Source organism: Lethenteron reissneri, chromosome 64, assembly GCF_015708825.2.
Source record: "Lethenteron reissneri isolate LAM-NWPU_2019-01 chromosome 64, ASM1570882v1, whole genome shotgun sequence".
Lineage (NCBI taxonomy): Eukaryota > Metazoa > Chordata > Hyperoartia > Petromyzontiformes > Petromyzontidae > Lethenteron > Lethenteron reissneri.
The window spans coordinates 10135501-10151110 of record NC_083842.1 but is presented as its reverse complement, the minus strand read 5'-3'; the positions used below and the strand labels follow the sequence as shown (position 1 = coordinate 10151110).

Here is a 15610-nt window from a genome sequence, read left to right as displayed (position 1 = left end):
ATCTTGCCAAAACTTCTAGATTTGAAGCTTTCGTGACTGCAAGGATTCATACTCTTAGGTTTTTTCGGTGAAGTCACGTAGGTAAAAAATTTTAATTAATAAAAGTAAAATAAAACAAATTAAAAAATTCACGACGTTTCGGAAGCAACACAATCCTCCGTCTTCAGGTGGAACCATCACAGCCACGACAGCTGTATCAAGTAAAAAAAAAAACAGTTGTCGTGGCTGTGACGGTTCCACCTGAAGACTGAGGCTTGTGTTGCTTCCAAAACGTCGTGAATTTTTTAATTTGTTTTATTTGACTTTTATTAATTAAAAAATTTTACCTACGTGACTTTACCGAAAAAACCTAAGAGTATACTTGCCAAAACTACTTAATTGGAAAACCAAAACCAAAGCAACATTGCCTCCCACTGGCGCGCTCATGCCCAATTTGCTGGCCAGTGCTGCGTTCGCCTTTCTGCCACACAGGGACAGCTGTCATCATGGTGGGGGGGGGGGTCCCCCTAGGCTAAAAAAAACTGCGAGATATTTGTTACGATACGACCCAGCAATATTGTTCTTGTTGAGATGACCGATGCTCAGAGAACCCATACGGATAGCCTGTGCGATGGTGCTCCTACTTGCTGTACTGCCGCGGCGCCTTTGCAGGAGACATTTTCCTCGTTCGAGGTGGGATGCGTGCGGTGGAGTTCAAGGTGGTGGAAACAGACCCGAGCCCTTTCTGCATCGTAGCGCCGGACACTGTGATCCACTGTGAGGGCGAGCCCATCAATAGGGAGGTAAGTGGCCAAGGACGGTATTTGATGCAACATCACCGGCTATAACAAATACAAAGATCCCCCGTATAGCCTTAACGGACTGTTGGGGCAAGTGCTGTTTTGCTTGCACCGATTAAGGCCGGCACGGTACGGATGGGGGTGGGTGGCCAGCACCACGCCCAGCCGCCTTTGTCTCCCCAGTGGCGATGTTTACACACCGCACCAGGTACTCGTTTGAGGCTGAGACTCAGGACCGGTTCAGATAATCATCACTGGTGTTTGGCCGTGAGCCGGAATTGAACGCAGGTCGCCGGGTTCGTAGCTAAGCGCTACACTACCGCTCCCCACCAACAACACCAACATTACCACCAACTACATCGCCAACATCGATAACAACAACAACACTAAATTTCGATTTAAAGCTTTCGTGACTGCAGGGATTCATCTTCTTGGTTCTTTCGGTAAAGTCACGTAGAAGGGAAACAATACAATAATAAAAATCAAACATAAAATACAATTCTCACGACGACGTTTCGGCCACAACGCAAGCAGCCGTCCTCGGGTGAAGAACAGGTCTGTCGGAAAGACAGCGTCTGAATGAAACAACACTACCAACAACACCACCACCACAACCACAACACCAACAGTAACAACACGATTTTGAAATACCGTACAGCACTCTACATCGCCGACCAATAATTATAACAGCAACGCCAAAAATACCATAAACAGGCGAAGTGTGGGGTGGTTTGAGGATGGCACGGGCCTGCAATGCCACCAACAATAACACCACCAACAGCACTGCCATCGACAACAACAGCACTGCTGCTGCATTGCCACTTGGGTCAGGGTTTATAGACTCACAAGCCAGAGCCTTGGAGCAGCTGACTGAGCGCTTTGCATCGGTGCCGAGGTGTCCGATTGCTGGCTGTGTCGCTCTCTCTCACACATGGGGGTTGGTGCCATTTATAGAAAATTTTACTGAGCCACACCGTTCAAGTTCAAGTCCTGAGGCCAGGCGTTTATCTTAAGTGATTTAGGTTTATCTTCTTGGTTCTTTCGGTAAAGTCACGTAGAAGGGAAGTAATACAATAATAAAAATAAAATAATAATAAAATAATTATCACGACGTTTCGGCCACAACGCAAGCAGCCGTCCTCAGGTGAAAACCAGGTCTGTCGAGGCGACAGCGTCTGAATGAAGTGAGCATTATTGTATTATGTTTTATTTTTATTATTTTATTCCCTTGTACGTGACTTTACCGAAAGAACCAAGAAGATGAATCCCTGCAGTCACGAAAGCTTTAAATCGTGATTTAGGTTTGATTCTTGAGACAAAGCTAAGTGACTCTGAGTTACTGGCTCCGTGCCTTGACATGGCCACCATGCCCCCTGGTGAGAGACACTGAGTCTCGGAGCTTGAACCTGCGCTGGTTCGGCATCTGTGACACCGAGACCTCGGCCTCCTAATAGATGCACCCAGCCCCAGGGCTCAGACCCAGGAACTGAAAGACGCTGATTCGTTGACACGACTCTCGCGTCACCACACTGCTACGCTGGTAAACATCCACAAGTTAAGGGGGTCAATTCTAGATTTGAAGCTTTCGTGACTGCAGGGATTCATCTTCTTGGTTCTTTCGGTAAAGTCACGTAGAAGGGAAATAATAAAATAATAAAAAGAAAACATAATAAAATAAATAAAAAATATTTTATTATTTCCCTTCTACGTGACTTTACCGAAAGAACCAACAAGATGAATCCCTGCAGTCACGAAAGCTCTAAATCGAAATCTCACAACGTGTTAAAACATATTTTTGTTTGACTTTTTAAACTTTATTTTCATTAGGCTGTTACCATCTTTAATTTATGCGTGGTAGCATCTCACTTGATACAGCTATCGTGCTGTGACTGTTCCACCTGAAGACGGAAGCTTGTGTTGCCTCCGAAACGTCGTGATTTTTATTTTATTTTAATTTTACTTTTATTAATTTTTATTTTTTACCTACGTGACTTTACCGAAAAAACCTAAGAATATAATAGTATTGTAAATAATACGTGAATGTAACCGGTGAACTATCTAGACAGAAGAATTGTGTTTGATCGCGCGCTCTCTCTAACCCCCAACCATTTCCTTTGATTTATCTTCTTGGTTTTAGTCGGTAAAGTCACGTAGAAGGGAAGTAATAAAATAATAAAAATAAAACCTAATAAAATAATTCTCACGACGTTTCGGCTACAACGCAAGCGGCCGTCTTCAGGTGAAGAATGAGACACTTTAAATCGAAAAATTCCTTTGATTTCTTTAGGGAAAATTACGTTTAATGTACGGGATGTTTTCAAGAGGCACAATCCCTGCCCCCGCGTAAAATGAGAGGTGTAGCAGCTGTACTCAGAATCGGCCAGCAAGCAGCACTTGACCCCCGGAACCGTGAATGCTCCTGCAGGAGGAGGAGGAGGCATTGAACGAGATCGGCTACGACGACATCGGAGGTTGCCGGAGGCAGATGGCGCAGATCAAGGAGATGGTGGAGCTCCCCCTGAGGCACCCGGCACTCTTCAAGGCCATTGGCGTCAAGGTATATTGAGTATATTGATGATATTGATGTGCAGTGATCCCTCGTTTATCGCGGTTAATGGGGACCGGAACCCCGTCGCGATAGGTGAAAATCCGCGAAGTAGGATTGGCCCCCTAGGAATTTCCGTATATGTGTGTGTGGGTACCAGAATGTTTAAAATATGTATATTTATACTTTATATATATATTTTACTTAAATCTATTTAATTATTAAACCTTAATATTATACATTCTCTCTCTCTCTCTCATACGATACGTATTATTGTGTTCTACACTCACCAATGACAGTAGTATCTTGAGACTTGACTCCAGTAATGATGACGATGACGATGACAATGTTGACGATAACAGACCTGTGCAGTTCGATGAATGTGATGATGATGATGGTGTTACTGCACAGGTATAATGAGGCCTTTAAATCAGTTCGAAAAATCCGCGATGCACTGAGGCCGCGAAACTTGAACCGCGAAGTGGCGAGGGATTACTGTAGTTTATATTTTCGTTTTTTACGTGGTGGTTTAGCTGCTGCAGCTCCTTACTATTAAACTTCCTTCCCTTTATTACTGCTAACCCTAATTCCTCCCTTTGTTGCTGTTAATCTTACATAATGCACGGGCATAATATGACTTTGAGACCCCCCCCCCCACCTCCTACGCATTCCACAAGTCGTGACTAATCCCATATCTGCATTTTCCATAAATATGCTAAATTCCTCTTGATATGCAAATTCCTTTGTCAAGGCACCCTTCCCCCTCTAACCCAGCTTAAATATATGCTGCCAAGCTTGGTGGTGGTCATTCAGACGCTGTCTTTCCGACAGCCCTGTTCTTCACCTGAGGACGGCTGCTTGCGTTGTGGCCGAAACGTCGTGAGAATTGTATTTTATTATGTTTTTATTTTATTTTTTATTTTCCTTCTACGTGACTTTACCGAAAGAACCAAGAAGATAATATTGTTCCATCGCTTTTATTTTTCTTCTTTTTCTTTGCCGTTAACATCCTGTGCTGGGCAAAGGCCTCTCCCTGTGTCTTCCACCACTCTTCACGATATTCTTGCCGCCCTCATCCAATATGCTCTTCCAGATTTTCTGCTATTGTCACGCAATCTTATTTTACGTCTACCGCTGTCTCTCCCCTTCCATTGGCTTGCTATATTACCTACCCAAATGCCAATTTATCGTATTTACTTCCGTAAATATATCCGCTGTACGTATTTTAAATCTCGAATCCTAATTTTGATTACGGTCTCATCTGTCTGACCCAGCCGCGGCTAACGTCGGTGGCATTTAACCGAACTGGTCCCGGGCCCTCCCCGCTAGAGTTCCTTAAATGAGAACGTGGCGAGGTGTGTTAGTCATCAGCAATGGGGAGACAAAGTGTGGCCAGCCACAGGCAGAGGTCGCAAATGGGTTTTGATTCCTTACCCGTACCTGTACCCGGCCGCACCAGGGTCGCAAACGGGTAGTTGGGTATCGGGTAGGGTACGGGTATCGGGTATCCGGTTGCGACCTCTGGCCACAGGTGACTCTGGCTACACCGTCCCCCCCTCGTGCGTTCTCAGTAGGTGATCGTTTGCAGAATTTTCCTCGGCCAGTCTGTGAGGCCGTACACCCGTGATCTTTGCCGTTTTTTTCACAGCCGCCCCGTGGCATTCTGCTGTACGGTCCTCCTGGCACCGGCAAAACCCTCATCGCCCGCGCCGTCGCCAACGAAACGGGGGCCTTTTTCTTCCTGATTAACGGTGAGTTACCGTGACAATATTCTTCGTTTTTTTCGGTAAAGTCACGTAGGTAAAAAAAAAAAAATTAATAAAAGTAAAATAGAAATACTGCTATCGTGCTGTGACGGTTCCACCTGAAGACGGAAGCTTGTGTTGCCTCCGAAACGTCGTGATTTTTATTTTATTTTTATTTTACTTTTATTAATTTCAATTTTTTACCTACGTGACTTTACCGCAAAAACCTAAGAATACGAATCCTTGCAGTCACGAAAGCTTCAAATCTAGAATTAATTCCCGTGACAAGCCCAGGCGGGTAACAAATCGGTGCTGGGCTCTACGATTATTTGAACCCTTTCCTGTTTCCGACGTTTCCGTCGTCCTGCAAGTTGTAGGGTGCCTGTCCCGTATACCGCTGGATCTCGGAACCTGCAAGCGGTTCAGTGTTCATTTTAGTTCGACATTGTACTCACCGCAGAGAACTGTAGCGACATGACCGCGAGCTCGGTGATAACTGGCGCCAAACTGTGCCACACGGCCTCCCGCGTGGCATTGTGGGAGCCACGCTACGTATCCAGACCTGGGATAGCGATGACGTTAGTATTCAATGAGCTGTGATCACGCTGGGCCTGGTTCGGATGGGGGTTTCCTGTCTTTGAGAGGCAGAATTTTGGGGTGGCCACCATCAATAAAGGAGCCTGAGTAATTCACCAGAGAAAAATAATTGATTTTAATCTCCGGTCGATTCATGGACTTGATTGACTTATCGTGCTAATCTGGCTGTGACGGTCCCACCTGATGACGGAGACTTGTGTTGCTTCCGAAACGTCGTGATTTTATTGCTTTATTTTTATTAATTTTAATTTCATTTTTTACCTACATGGTGACTTTACCGAAAGAACTAATCCTTGCAGTCACGAAAGCTTCAAATCTAGAATTAAGTTTGGTTAGTGTGGCGGGTGGCCGCATGGTTCATAGGGCTGGCATTGACCAACAACGATGAGATCCAACCCCCCCCCAAAAAAAAAGCTTTAACCGTGAATAATATTGGTCACAAAAGCCTACGTGTTAAGATGAGATCCTATGTTCGAATCTAACCCTTAGCCACCCAAGTTATCAAGTGTAGCAAGCTGTTGCTCTCAGCTTGGTGGCCAATGACTGCACGGAAAAGGTCATCTTCTTGGTTCTTTCGGTAAAGTCACGTAGAATTGAAATAATAAAATAATGAAAATAAAACACAAAATAATTCTCACGACGTTTCGGCCACAACGCAAGCAGCCGTCCTCAGGTGGAGAACAGGTCTGTCGAGAAGACAGATCTGTTCTCCACCTTGCGTTGTGGCCGAAACGTCGTGAGAATTGTATTTTATTATGTTTTATTTTCATTATTTCAATTCTACGTGACTTTACCGAAAGAACCAAGAAGATGAATCCTTGCAGTCACGAAAGCTTTAAATCGGAAAAGGTCATGTTCAAATTAGCTTTGACGCTTAACTTGACTTTTTTCCGGGTCTCAGAATTCAACCTTTTTAATTTTTTTTATGCATTCAATGAACACTCTTCACAAGGTATATCAACAGTGCGTCCGTCGTGATTTTGCGGTCATCCAACTCAGGTCCCGAAATCATGAGCAAGCTGGCGGGTGAGTCGGAGAGTAACCTGCGCAAGGCCTTCGAGGAGGCCGAGAAGAACGCTCCGGCCATCATCTTCATCGACGAGCTGGACGCCATCGCGCCCAAGCGAGAAAAGGTTTGGCCGCTGCGCTCGAAATGTACCGCTTCGTTACAATGCTAATGCTGCCGCCAATCGCAATGGGGCGCGGTGGCTAGGAGGTTGTTAACTACTTCGCCTGGTATGCAGGAGGTCGTGGGTTCGATCCAGACCCTGACGCCTGCGGCTGTATATTTGGAGTCTGCAGTGTCTCTCTCTCATCATCATCACGGTGGCTGGGAGATGTGAACTACCTCGCCTGGTATACAGGAGGTCGTGGGTTCGATCCAGACTCTGACGCCTGCTCTATATTTGGAGTCTGGCTGTCTCTCTCTCTCATCATCATCATCATCACGGTGGCTGGGAGATGTTAACTACCTCGCCTGGTATGCAGGAGGTCGTGGGTTCGATCCAGACCCTGATGCCTGCTGCTGTATATTTGGAGTCTGCGTGTCTCTTTCTCATCATCATCATCATCACGGTGGCTAGGAGATGTTAACTACCTTGCCTGGTATGCAGGAGGTCGTGGGTTCGATGCCGACCCTGACGATGCCTGTATTGTTGGAGGTGTACATGTTTTTCCCTCCTCGTGGTTGCGTGGATTTTTCTCCCCGCGCCTTTCGTTTTTTCCCTCCACGTTTTTTCCCATGTGTTTGGAGTATTTGGTTGCTGGAGATTTCCACCTGATGAGCGACTCCATTGGGCTATCATTTGTGGCCTGGTCGCTTCTGTAAAATAGCTATATAGCTCAACGGGCGTTCCTTGGTAACATAAAAAATTGTTTAGTTTGGGGCACGGTAATGGTTAAGTGCCTATGATCGAATCACCCGTGATCGTCATGGTCTCATCCTTATCCCCAAACCTACGCACGGTTGAACTTTGACCGTGCTCAGATGTGCAATCACCAGCATGCATGGAACAGGTTTTATCGGCCGTGGTAATCCGAGTGCACGTGCAGCAAAACCGATGGTTGTACTGTATTTACATGATTCTCCCACGACGTCCGCCGCCTTCACCGACCTGCACTGACCAGCGTGGTGAAGCATAGTCAAACACATTCCTGCTGCGGAGGGAGCTGGTAGGAACACGTTGGGTTGCTCGGTCAATGGCCTGCAGGGTCAACGGCGGCGTGGTGTATTCCGCAAATACGGCCGACTGTGAGGGCGGGCACAAGCCGGCGTGAGTAGGTTAAACGTTGAGTTTTATAAGGGCACCACGGGGTGACCAGCCCCTCCCCACCCAGCCCCTCCCCACCCTCCCCTCCCCACCCAGCCCCTCCCCACCCGCCCCTCTCCACCCAGCCCCACCCCTCACATTTTTGGATGCACGACGGACGGACACAATAATCCCCTGTGGGCTGGTGTAACCAGGAGGTTCCTACCAGTAACATCCCCTTGACCTGTACGATACATCGAGGCCCTCATTCGGCAGTGGATTGACAAATAGGACCGTACAGCTGCGTGCATTTTCACCGCAAAATCGCCGAACTTGTAAAACCTCCCTTGTGTCCCCGCTGCGTTGCCTTGTAACCTCGTGCGCCCACCCCCCCACCCCCACTGTGTTCCATCTTCGTGTCTCCGTGCTTCCTCCCACCCCCCACTCCACCCCCCACATGGCCCCCTACTCCACCCCCCCCCCCCATGCCCCCCCCACTCCACCCCACCCCCCATGCCCCCCTACTCCACCCCCCCATACCCCCCCTACTCCACCCCCCCCCATGCCCCCCCTACTCCACCCCACCCCCCATACCCCCCTACTCCACTCCCCCCATGCCCCCCTACTCCACCCCACCCCCCATGCCTCCCCTACTCCCCCCCCACCCCCCCCCATGCCCCCCTACTCCCCCCACCCATGCCCCCCCTACTCCACCCCACCCTCCTTACTCCACCCCCCCCCCACCCGTCCACCCGCGTGCGTTGCCACAGACTCACGGAGAGGTTGAGCGTCGCATCGTGTCTCAGCTGCTCACGCTCATGGACGGCCTCAAGCAGCGCACGCACGTGGTCGTCATGGCGGCGACGAACCGGCCCAACAGCATCGACCCCGCGCTGCGTCGCTTCGGTAGGAACGGCCCCCCCCCCCTCCCCGCCCCCCGCTCGTGCCTTCCGGGTGCTGTCGCTTGCCCCCCCCCCACACCTCCCCCCCCCCCCCCACTCTTCAAGGCCTCACCGGCAGTCCTACGGCGATCGCGCAGACGCGCTCGGACGTCGACGCCCCGCTTGTCGATCGTCGACGTCCACGCGTCCGTCACGTGTCCTGCGCTGCGCCTCGTGTCTCCACGCGTTTGTGTCACCCGCAGCAACCCGCGTCCTCTCACCTGCCCCCCCCCACCACCCCGTGTGCCACCGCTGTGACCAGGCCGCTTTGACCGGGAGGTCGACATCGGAATCCCGGACTCGACGGGAAGGCTGGAGATCTTGCAGATCCACACCAAGAACATGAAGCTGTCGGGGGACGTGGACCTTGAGCAGGTGAGCGATGGGGCGGTCACTCGACCGGCGATTCTGTTTCACTCGTCACAGTTCGGGGTCACGGTTCGATTCCGGAATCGATGTGAGACTAGACTCTAAGGAAAGCTGTCTCGGGTGTGGACCAATCAACTTCAAGGACAGTGCATACATTATCAGAGTTATGTTTTTTTTTGCATTACAACTGCAGGTATTGTGGTATATGCAAACATGACTCCTCGTACAAAAGGTGTCAGTTTTGTTGCCAGATTAAAGGGTAAAAAAACCAATTATATTTTTTTACTGACAAATGAGTTACCAATGGTGTAAACCTGACTAAATTGGCTGTGCCGGGTGGCGGCGGGTTTATTTAACGGCACATTTTACATTCACGCAAACTGACCCAACGGAAAAAAACTCCTCTCGTTTTACGGTCAACCTCTGGTTTCCCCCGCCCCCCCTTGACGTGGACGACGGGCAGGTCGCGAACGAGACACATGGCCATGTGGGCGCCGACCTGGCGGCTCTGTGCTCGGAGGCCGCGCTGCAGGCGATCCGCAAGAAGATGGACGTCATCGATCTGGACGACGAAACCATCGACGCCGAAATCATGAACTCCCTCGCCGTCACCATGGACGACTTCCGGGTGAGTGTGTGCGTGTGCGTGCGTGGTGGTGGCTAGGAGATGTTAACTGCCTCGCCTGGCGTACAGGAGGTCGTGGGTTCGATCCCGGCCCTGACGATGCCTGCTGCTGTATATTTGGAGTTTGCGTGTCTCTCATCATCATCATGGTGGCTAGGAGATGTTAACTGCCTCGCCTGGCGTACAGGAGGTCGTGGGTTCGATCCCGGCCCTGACGATGCCTGCTGCTGTATATTTGGAGTTTGCGTGTCTCTCGTCATCATCACGGTGGCTAGGAGATGTTAACTGCCTCGCCTGGCATACAGGAGGTCGTGGGTTCGATCACGGCCCTGACGATGCCTGTTGCTGTGTATATTTGGAGTTTGCGTGTCTCTCGTCATCATCACGGTGGCCAGGAGATGTTAACTGCCTCGCCTGGTACACAGGAGGTCGTGGGTACGATCCCGGCCCTGACGATGCCTGAGTTTGCGTGTTCTCCCCGTGGTCGCGTGGATTTTTCCCCGGGTCCTCTGGTTTTTCCCTCCACATTGAGAAAAATGCGCTTTAGAGTATTTGGCTGCTGTACATTTCCCACGTGATAAGCCACTTGATCCCAGCTATCATTTTTGACCTGGTCGTTTATGAAAAAGAGCTACATAGCTCAGTGGGCCTAAACTGGTAAAATAATTATTACTCTTTGTTTTTTTCGGTAAAGTCACGTAGAAAGATAAAAGAATTAATTAAATAATGACATCCAACGTTTGGATTGCAACACAAGCAATCATCATCATCAGGTACAAATGAAAGAAAAAACAAACCTAGTAAACTTAGAATATAATGCAATGCAACACAGAGAGTCGGCTAACATCACACATAGGCACATGTGTGTGTCTCTCTCTGTGTGTCTCTGTGTGTCTCTGTGTTGTCTCTCTCTGCTTGTGTGTCTGTCTGTGTGTCTCTGTATCTGTGTTGTGTCTCTCTCTGTGTGTCTGTGTGTGTCTATGTCGTGTGTCTCTCTCTGTGTGTCTCTCTCTGCTTGCGTGTCTGTCTGTGTGTCTCTGTATCTGTGTTGTGTGTCTCTCTCTCTCTGTGTGTCTGTGTGTGTCTATGTTGTGTGTCTCTCTCTGTGTTGTCTCTCTCTGCGTGTCTGTCTGTGTGTCTCCGTGTCTATGTTGTGTCTCTGTGTTGTCTCTCTCTGCTTGCGTGTCTGTCTGTGTGTCTCCGTGTCTGTGTTGTGTGTGTCTCTCTCTGTGTGTCTCTGTGTGTCTCTCTCTGTGTGTCTCTCTCTGTGTGTCTCTGTGTTGTCTCTCTCTGCTTGCGTGTCTGTCTGTGTCTCCGTGTCTGTGTTGTGTGTCTCTCTCTCTCTCTGTGTGTCTGTGTGTGTCTATGTTGTGTGTCTCTCTCTGTGTCTCTGTGTTGTCTCTCTCTGCTTGCGTGTCTGTCTGTGTGTCTCTGTATCTGTGTTGTGTGTCTCTCTCTGTGTGTCTGTGTGTGTCTATGTTGTGTGTCTCTCTCTGTGTGTCTCTGTGTTGTCTCTCTCTGCTTGCGTGTCTGTCTGTGTGTCTCCGTGTCTGTGTTGTGTGTCTCTCTCTCTGTGTGTGTCTGTGTTGTCTCTCTCTCTGCTTGTGTGTCTGTCTGTGTGTCTATGTTGTGTCTCTCTCTGTCTCTGTGTGTCTATCTCTGTGTGTCTCTGTCTGTGTGTCTGTGGTGTGCCTCTCTCTGTGTGTCTCTGTGTTGTCTCTCTCTGCTTGTGTGTCTGTCTGTGTGTCTTCGTGTCTGTGTTTTGTCTCTCTGTGTTGTATTGCATTATATTTCTAAGCTTACTAGGTTTTGTTTTCGCTTTCATTTGTACCTGATGATGATCGCTTGTGTTGCAATCGAAACGTCGTATGCTATTATTTAATTTATTATTTTCTCTTTCTACGTGACTTTACCCAAATAACCAAAGAGTAATTCCCGTGGTCACGAAAGCTCCAAATCAAGAGAAAATAATTATCGTTCATAATTTATAGTTTGTGTGTGGGTGGGTGGGGAGTGATAGACTGGCAGTTAATGTGCTGCATTACACACCTGGTGACCCCGAGTTTGATTCCCGCTCACGGCCAACACCAGTGACAATTATCTGAACTGGTCCTGGGCCTCCCCTAGGTCGACTCAGCCTCAAATGAGTACCTCGTGCGATGTGTAAACATCGCCGCTAGGGGGACAAAGGCGGTCGGGCGTGGTGCTGGCCACCCACCCACCCACCCCCCTTCGTGTACCGTGCCAGCTTTCATAGGTGCTACTCGCTTAGCAGCACTTGCCCCAACAGTCTAATGAGGCTACACGTGGCGCCTCTGTCTTTTGTACGTGTCAGTGGGCCCTGGCTCAGAGCAACCCGTCGGCGCTGCGCGAGATGGTGGTGGAGGTGCCCAACGTCACGTGGGAAGACATCGGTGGCTTGGAGAGCGTCAAGAGGGAGCTGCAGGAGCTGGTGCAGGTGCGTGTGTGTGGTGGGTTGAACAACTAGAAGGGGGGATTTCTCAAAGGCAACGCAGTTTTATTGAACAGTTCAACTTAACACAGAGGGGGGTAACGGCCCCTCACACCCGATACATAACACTGGTCAACAACAACAAAAATTCTGGCCTGGACTTTTGCAGCTGTTCTAGACTAATTTCACAGGGTGCTGATTCCAAATCTGATCTCAGATTTGCTCGATCACATCTCATTTTAAAATCCTTTATATTAAGTTCACTTGCTTGCTTGCTTGCGCGCTTACGACCGTGCAAATATTTCGGTCGTTTTTTAACCCACTTCCCGTGATCTAATCGAGCTCACATTTTGCACACAGACTCGTTGTGCGTGACAATTTATTTTCGTGAAAATGTTTAAATTATTTTTACACTTTTTAGGATTTTTTATTTTATATTTAATTACCAATTGCTTAATGGTGGCAGGCAATCATCTGACCCATAGGTGGCAGCCATCTCAAGCCAGAGGACGAGAGGACTCTAGCCGCCACGCATATAAAGGATTTATAGTGAAAAACTTTGTTTTTACGGGTTAATTTTTTATGCTATCGGCTTACCCCATTTTCATTGATTTTACCCGAAATTAACTCTGTCACTTACGATTGCAAGTTGTTGCGAGTCAGTGACTGCTTTAGTGTTAAAATATGGGGCTGTATTTTTAGGAGAGTGTGTTTATAATATAATTTTATGTAGATATCCACATTTATGTAATATTTTTCTTCTGCAGTTTTTATTGAAAATGCAATATTTTATATCTCAAAAACCTGATGTGATAGTCAAAAACTGATGCCGGATTTGGAATCAGCACCCGAAAATTACCTTACAACCGTTGGAATACCTTATGCCAGAAAAAGTGTGTTGACCAGTGTTATGGAGGTTACTCTCCAATCTAATACGCCTCTCACTGGTTAATCTTAGGTTTTTTCCGGTAAAGTCACGTAGATAATTTTTTTTAAAACACCAATAGAGCCTAGTCTCTATTGGTGTTGAGTTGTGCGCCTTTTGGCGTCATCTCTAAGAAAAGCTGTCTCGGGTGTGGACCAATCAACTTCAAGGACAGTGCATACATTATCAGATTTGTGTTTTTTGTTTGCATTATGGCTGCAGGTATTGTGGTCAATACAAACATGACTCCTTGTAAAAATGGTGCCAGTTTTGTTTCCAGATATAAGGGTAAAAAACCAATTAACCGGTCCTGGGCCCCCTCTCCTTGGGTGACTAGGCCTTAGATGAGTACCTGGTGCGGCGCGGAATCAAATCGGCATTGGTGAGACGAAGGTCGGCAGGCGGTGGTATTGGTGGCCACCCACCCCTCCTGGCGTGCCATGTTGACCTTCAAAGGCGCTCTCTTAACAGCACTTGCCCCAGTAGACGGCTGAAGGCTTTATGGGGCATATTTCCCTGGTCTTTGTAATTGTACGCACGGGGAGTGGCAGTGCGGTGGGTGAGCGAGCTTCACTCCGAACTGGGTGGCCCGAATTCGAATCCCGCTCTTTGTCATCATCAATAACAAATATCTGAAGCACCCCCCCCCGAGGTCGACTTTACGGGGGATCTTTATTTTGTAAGTGCGTGCGACCGCGTACACGCGCATTTCAGTTCACGTTCGATTCTCGCCTCGAACGGTGACAGTTTATTCGGATCGTCGGACGGGGCGAATTGTTACAGCTCCTTCGGTAAAGTCACGTAGGTAAAAATTTAAATTAAAAGTAATAAAAATAATATAATAAAATAATAAAAATCTTTTTTTAATTATTTGATAAAAGTAAAATAATAAAATATTTAAAAAATCGCTGCTTTTATTATTTTATTCTTTTATATTTATTCATTTTAATTTAATTTTTTACCTACGTGACTTTACCGACAAAACCAACGGTACGAATCCTTACAGTCACGAAAGCTTTAAATCTAGAACTATCACAGCTCCGCTTACCCTCCCGCGGGTCAGGACCACTCCTCCGCCTGCTGTCATCCACGCCCTCGGCCGTCATTCGCAGCAGCCACCGCCCCCCTTCTTGACATCGTCACCACGTGTCTCTCTCTCCCACCAGTACCCCGTCGAGCACCCGGAGAAGTTCCTCAAGTTCGGCATGACGCCCTCCAAGGGCGTGCTGTTCTACGGACCGCCAGGCTGCGGCAAGACGCTGCTGGCCAAGGCGATCGCCAACGAGTGCCAGGCCAACTTCATCTCCATCAAGGGACCCGAGCTGCTCACCATGTGGTTCGGCGAGTCGGAGGCCAACGTGCGTGACGTCTTCGACAAGGTGAGGCACCATACCCCCCCCCCTCCTCCGCCCTCCCCTCTAAGCCCAGGGGTGGTCGGCAACCACAATAACACGAAGAGGTGATAATTGTTTTTTTACCCTTTTATCTGGCAACAAAACTGACACCTTTTTTTTACAAGGAGTCATGTTTGCATAGACCGCAATACCTGCGGTTGTAATTCAAACAAAAAACACAACTCTGATAATGTTGTATAGTAGTAGGTTTTTACCCTTTTAAACTTGTACAAAACTGACACCTTTATACAAGGCATCATGTTTGCAATAACCACAACACAAGCAGTCAAAAAAGCAAACAAGAACAAGCAACTCTGATAATGATAATAATATGCACTGTCCTTGAAGTTGATTGGTCCACACCCAAGGACAGTGCATATTATTATCATTATCAGAGTTGCTTCTTTTTGTTTGCTTTTTTGACTGCTTGTGTTGTGGTTATTGAAAACATGATGCCTTGAATAAAGGTGTCAGTTTTGTACCAGTTTAAAAGGGTAAAAACCTACTACTATATTTTGCCACTGGTAAAAGAGATCTCATAGTGTAAATCTGATAATGTTATGCACTGTCCTTGAAGTTGATTGGTCCACACCCGAGACAGCTTTCCTTAGAGCGTCATCTGGTCCAACACCATGTGAGACTAAGCTCTAAGGAAAGCTGTCTCGGGTGTGGACCAATCAACTTCAAGGACAGTGCATAACATTATCAGAGTTGTGTTTTTTGTTTGAATTATGACTGCCGATTGCGACCTCTGCCGACCCCTGTCCTTGGGTCATCGTGTAACTACGGTACAACCTCGCGTCTTCCGACTCGCTGGGGACTGGCGCTTATGTGAATTAGGTCGGATACGTGAACCTCTGTCGGGTACTGGACACATGTAATGTGCATGATAAAGGTTTTTGGGGTTAGATCGCGCGAGTATAAATGTGTCGCGATCTAATCGAAAAACCTTTATTATCAATAATATTGGTCGCGAAAGCCTACGTGTT

General features: G+C 47.9%; 1 protein-coding gene and 2 long non-coding RNA genes across 3 annotated transcripts in view; 2 read left to right on the top strand and 1 right to left on the bottom strand.

Annotated features, from left to right (window-relative positions):
- LOC133359200 (uncharacterized) overlaps positions 1 to 15610 on the top strand; it is a 55127-nt gene that overhangs the window by 25821 nt on the left and 13696 nt on the right. The gene's annotated exons all lie outside the window — the stretch shown is intronic.
- LOC133359201 (uncharacterized) overlaps positions 1 to 15610 on the bottom strand; it is a 53327-nt gene that overhangs the window by 24800 nt on the left and 12917 nt on the right. The window lies entirely within an intron of this gene.
- LOC133359164 (transitional endoplasmic reticulum ATPase-like) overlaps positions 1 to 15610 on the top strand; it is a 34063-nt gene that overhangs the window by 11027 nt on the left and 7426 nt on the right. The window contains exons 5-13 of the mRNA XM_061577569.1: positions 652 to 782; positions 3205 to 3336; positions 4973 to 5075; positions 6666 to 6799; positions 8686 to 8821; positions 9119 to 9231; positions 9689 to 9853; positions 12186 to 12308; positions 14394 to 14606. Of these exons, the coding sequence (XP_061433553.1) occupies positions 652 to 782; positions 3205 to 3336; positions 4973 to 5075; positions 6666 to 6799; positions 8686 to 8821; positions 9119 to 9231; positions 9689 to 9853; positions 12186 to 12308; positions 14394 to 14606 (1250 nt within the window). The remainder of the gene's footprint in view (positions 1 to 651; positions 783 to 3204; positions 3337 to 4972; positions 5076 to 6665; positions 6800 to 8685; positions 8822 to 9118; positions 9232 to 9688; positions 9854 to 12185; positions 12309 to 14393; positions 14607 to 15610) is intronic.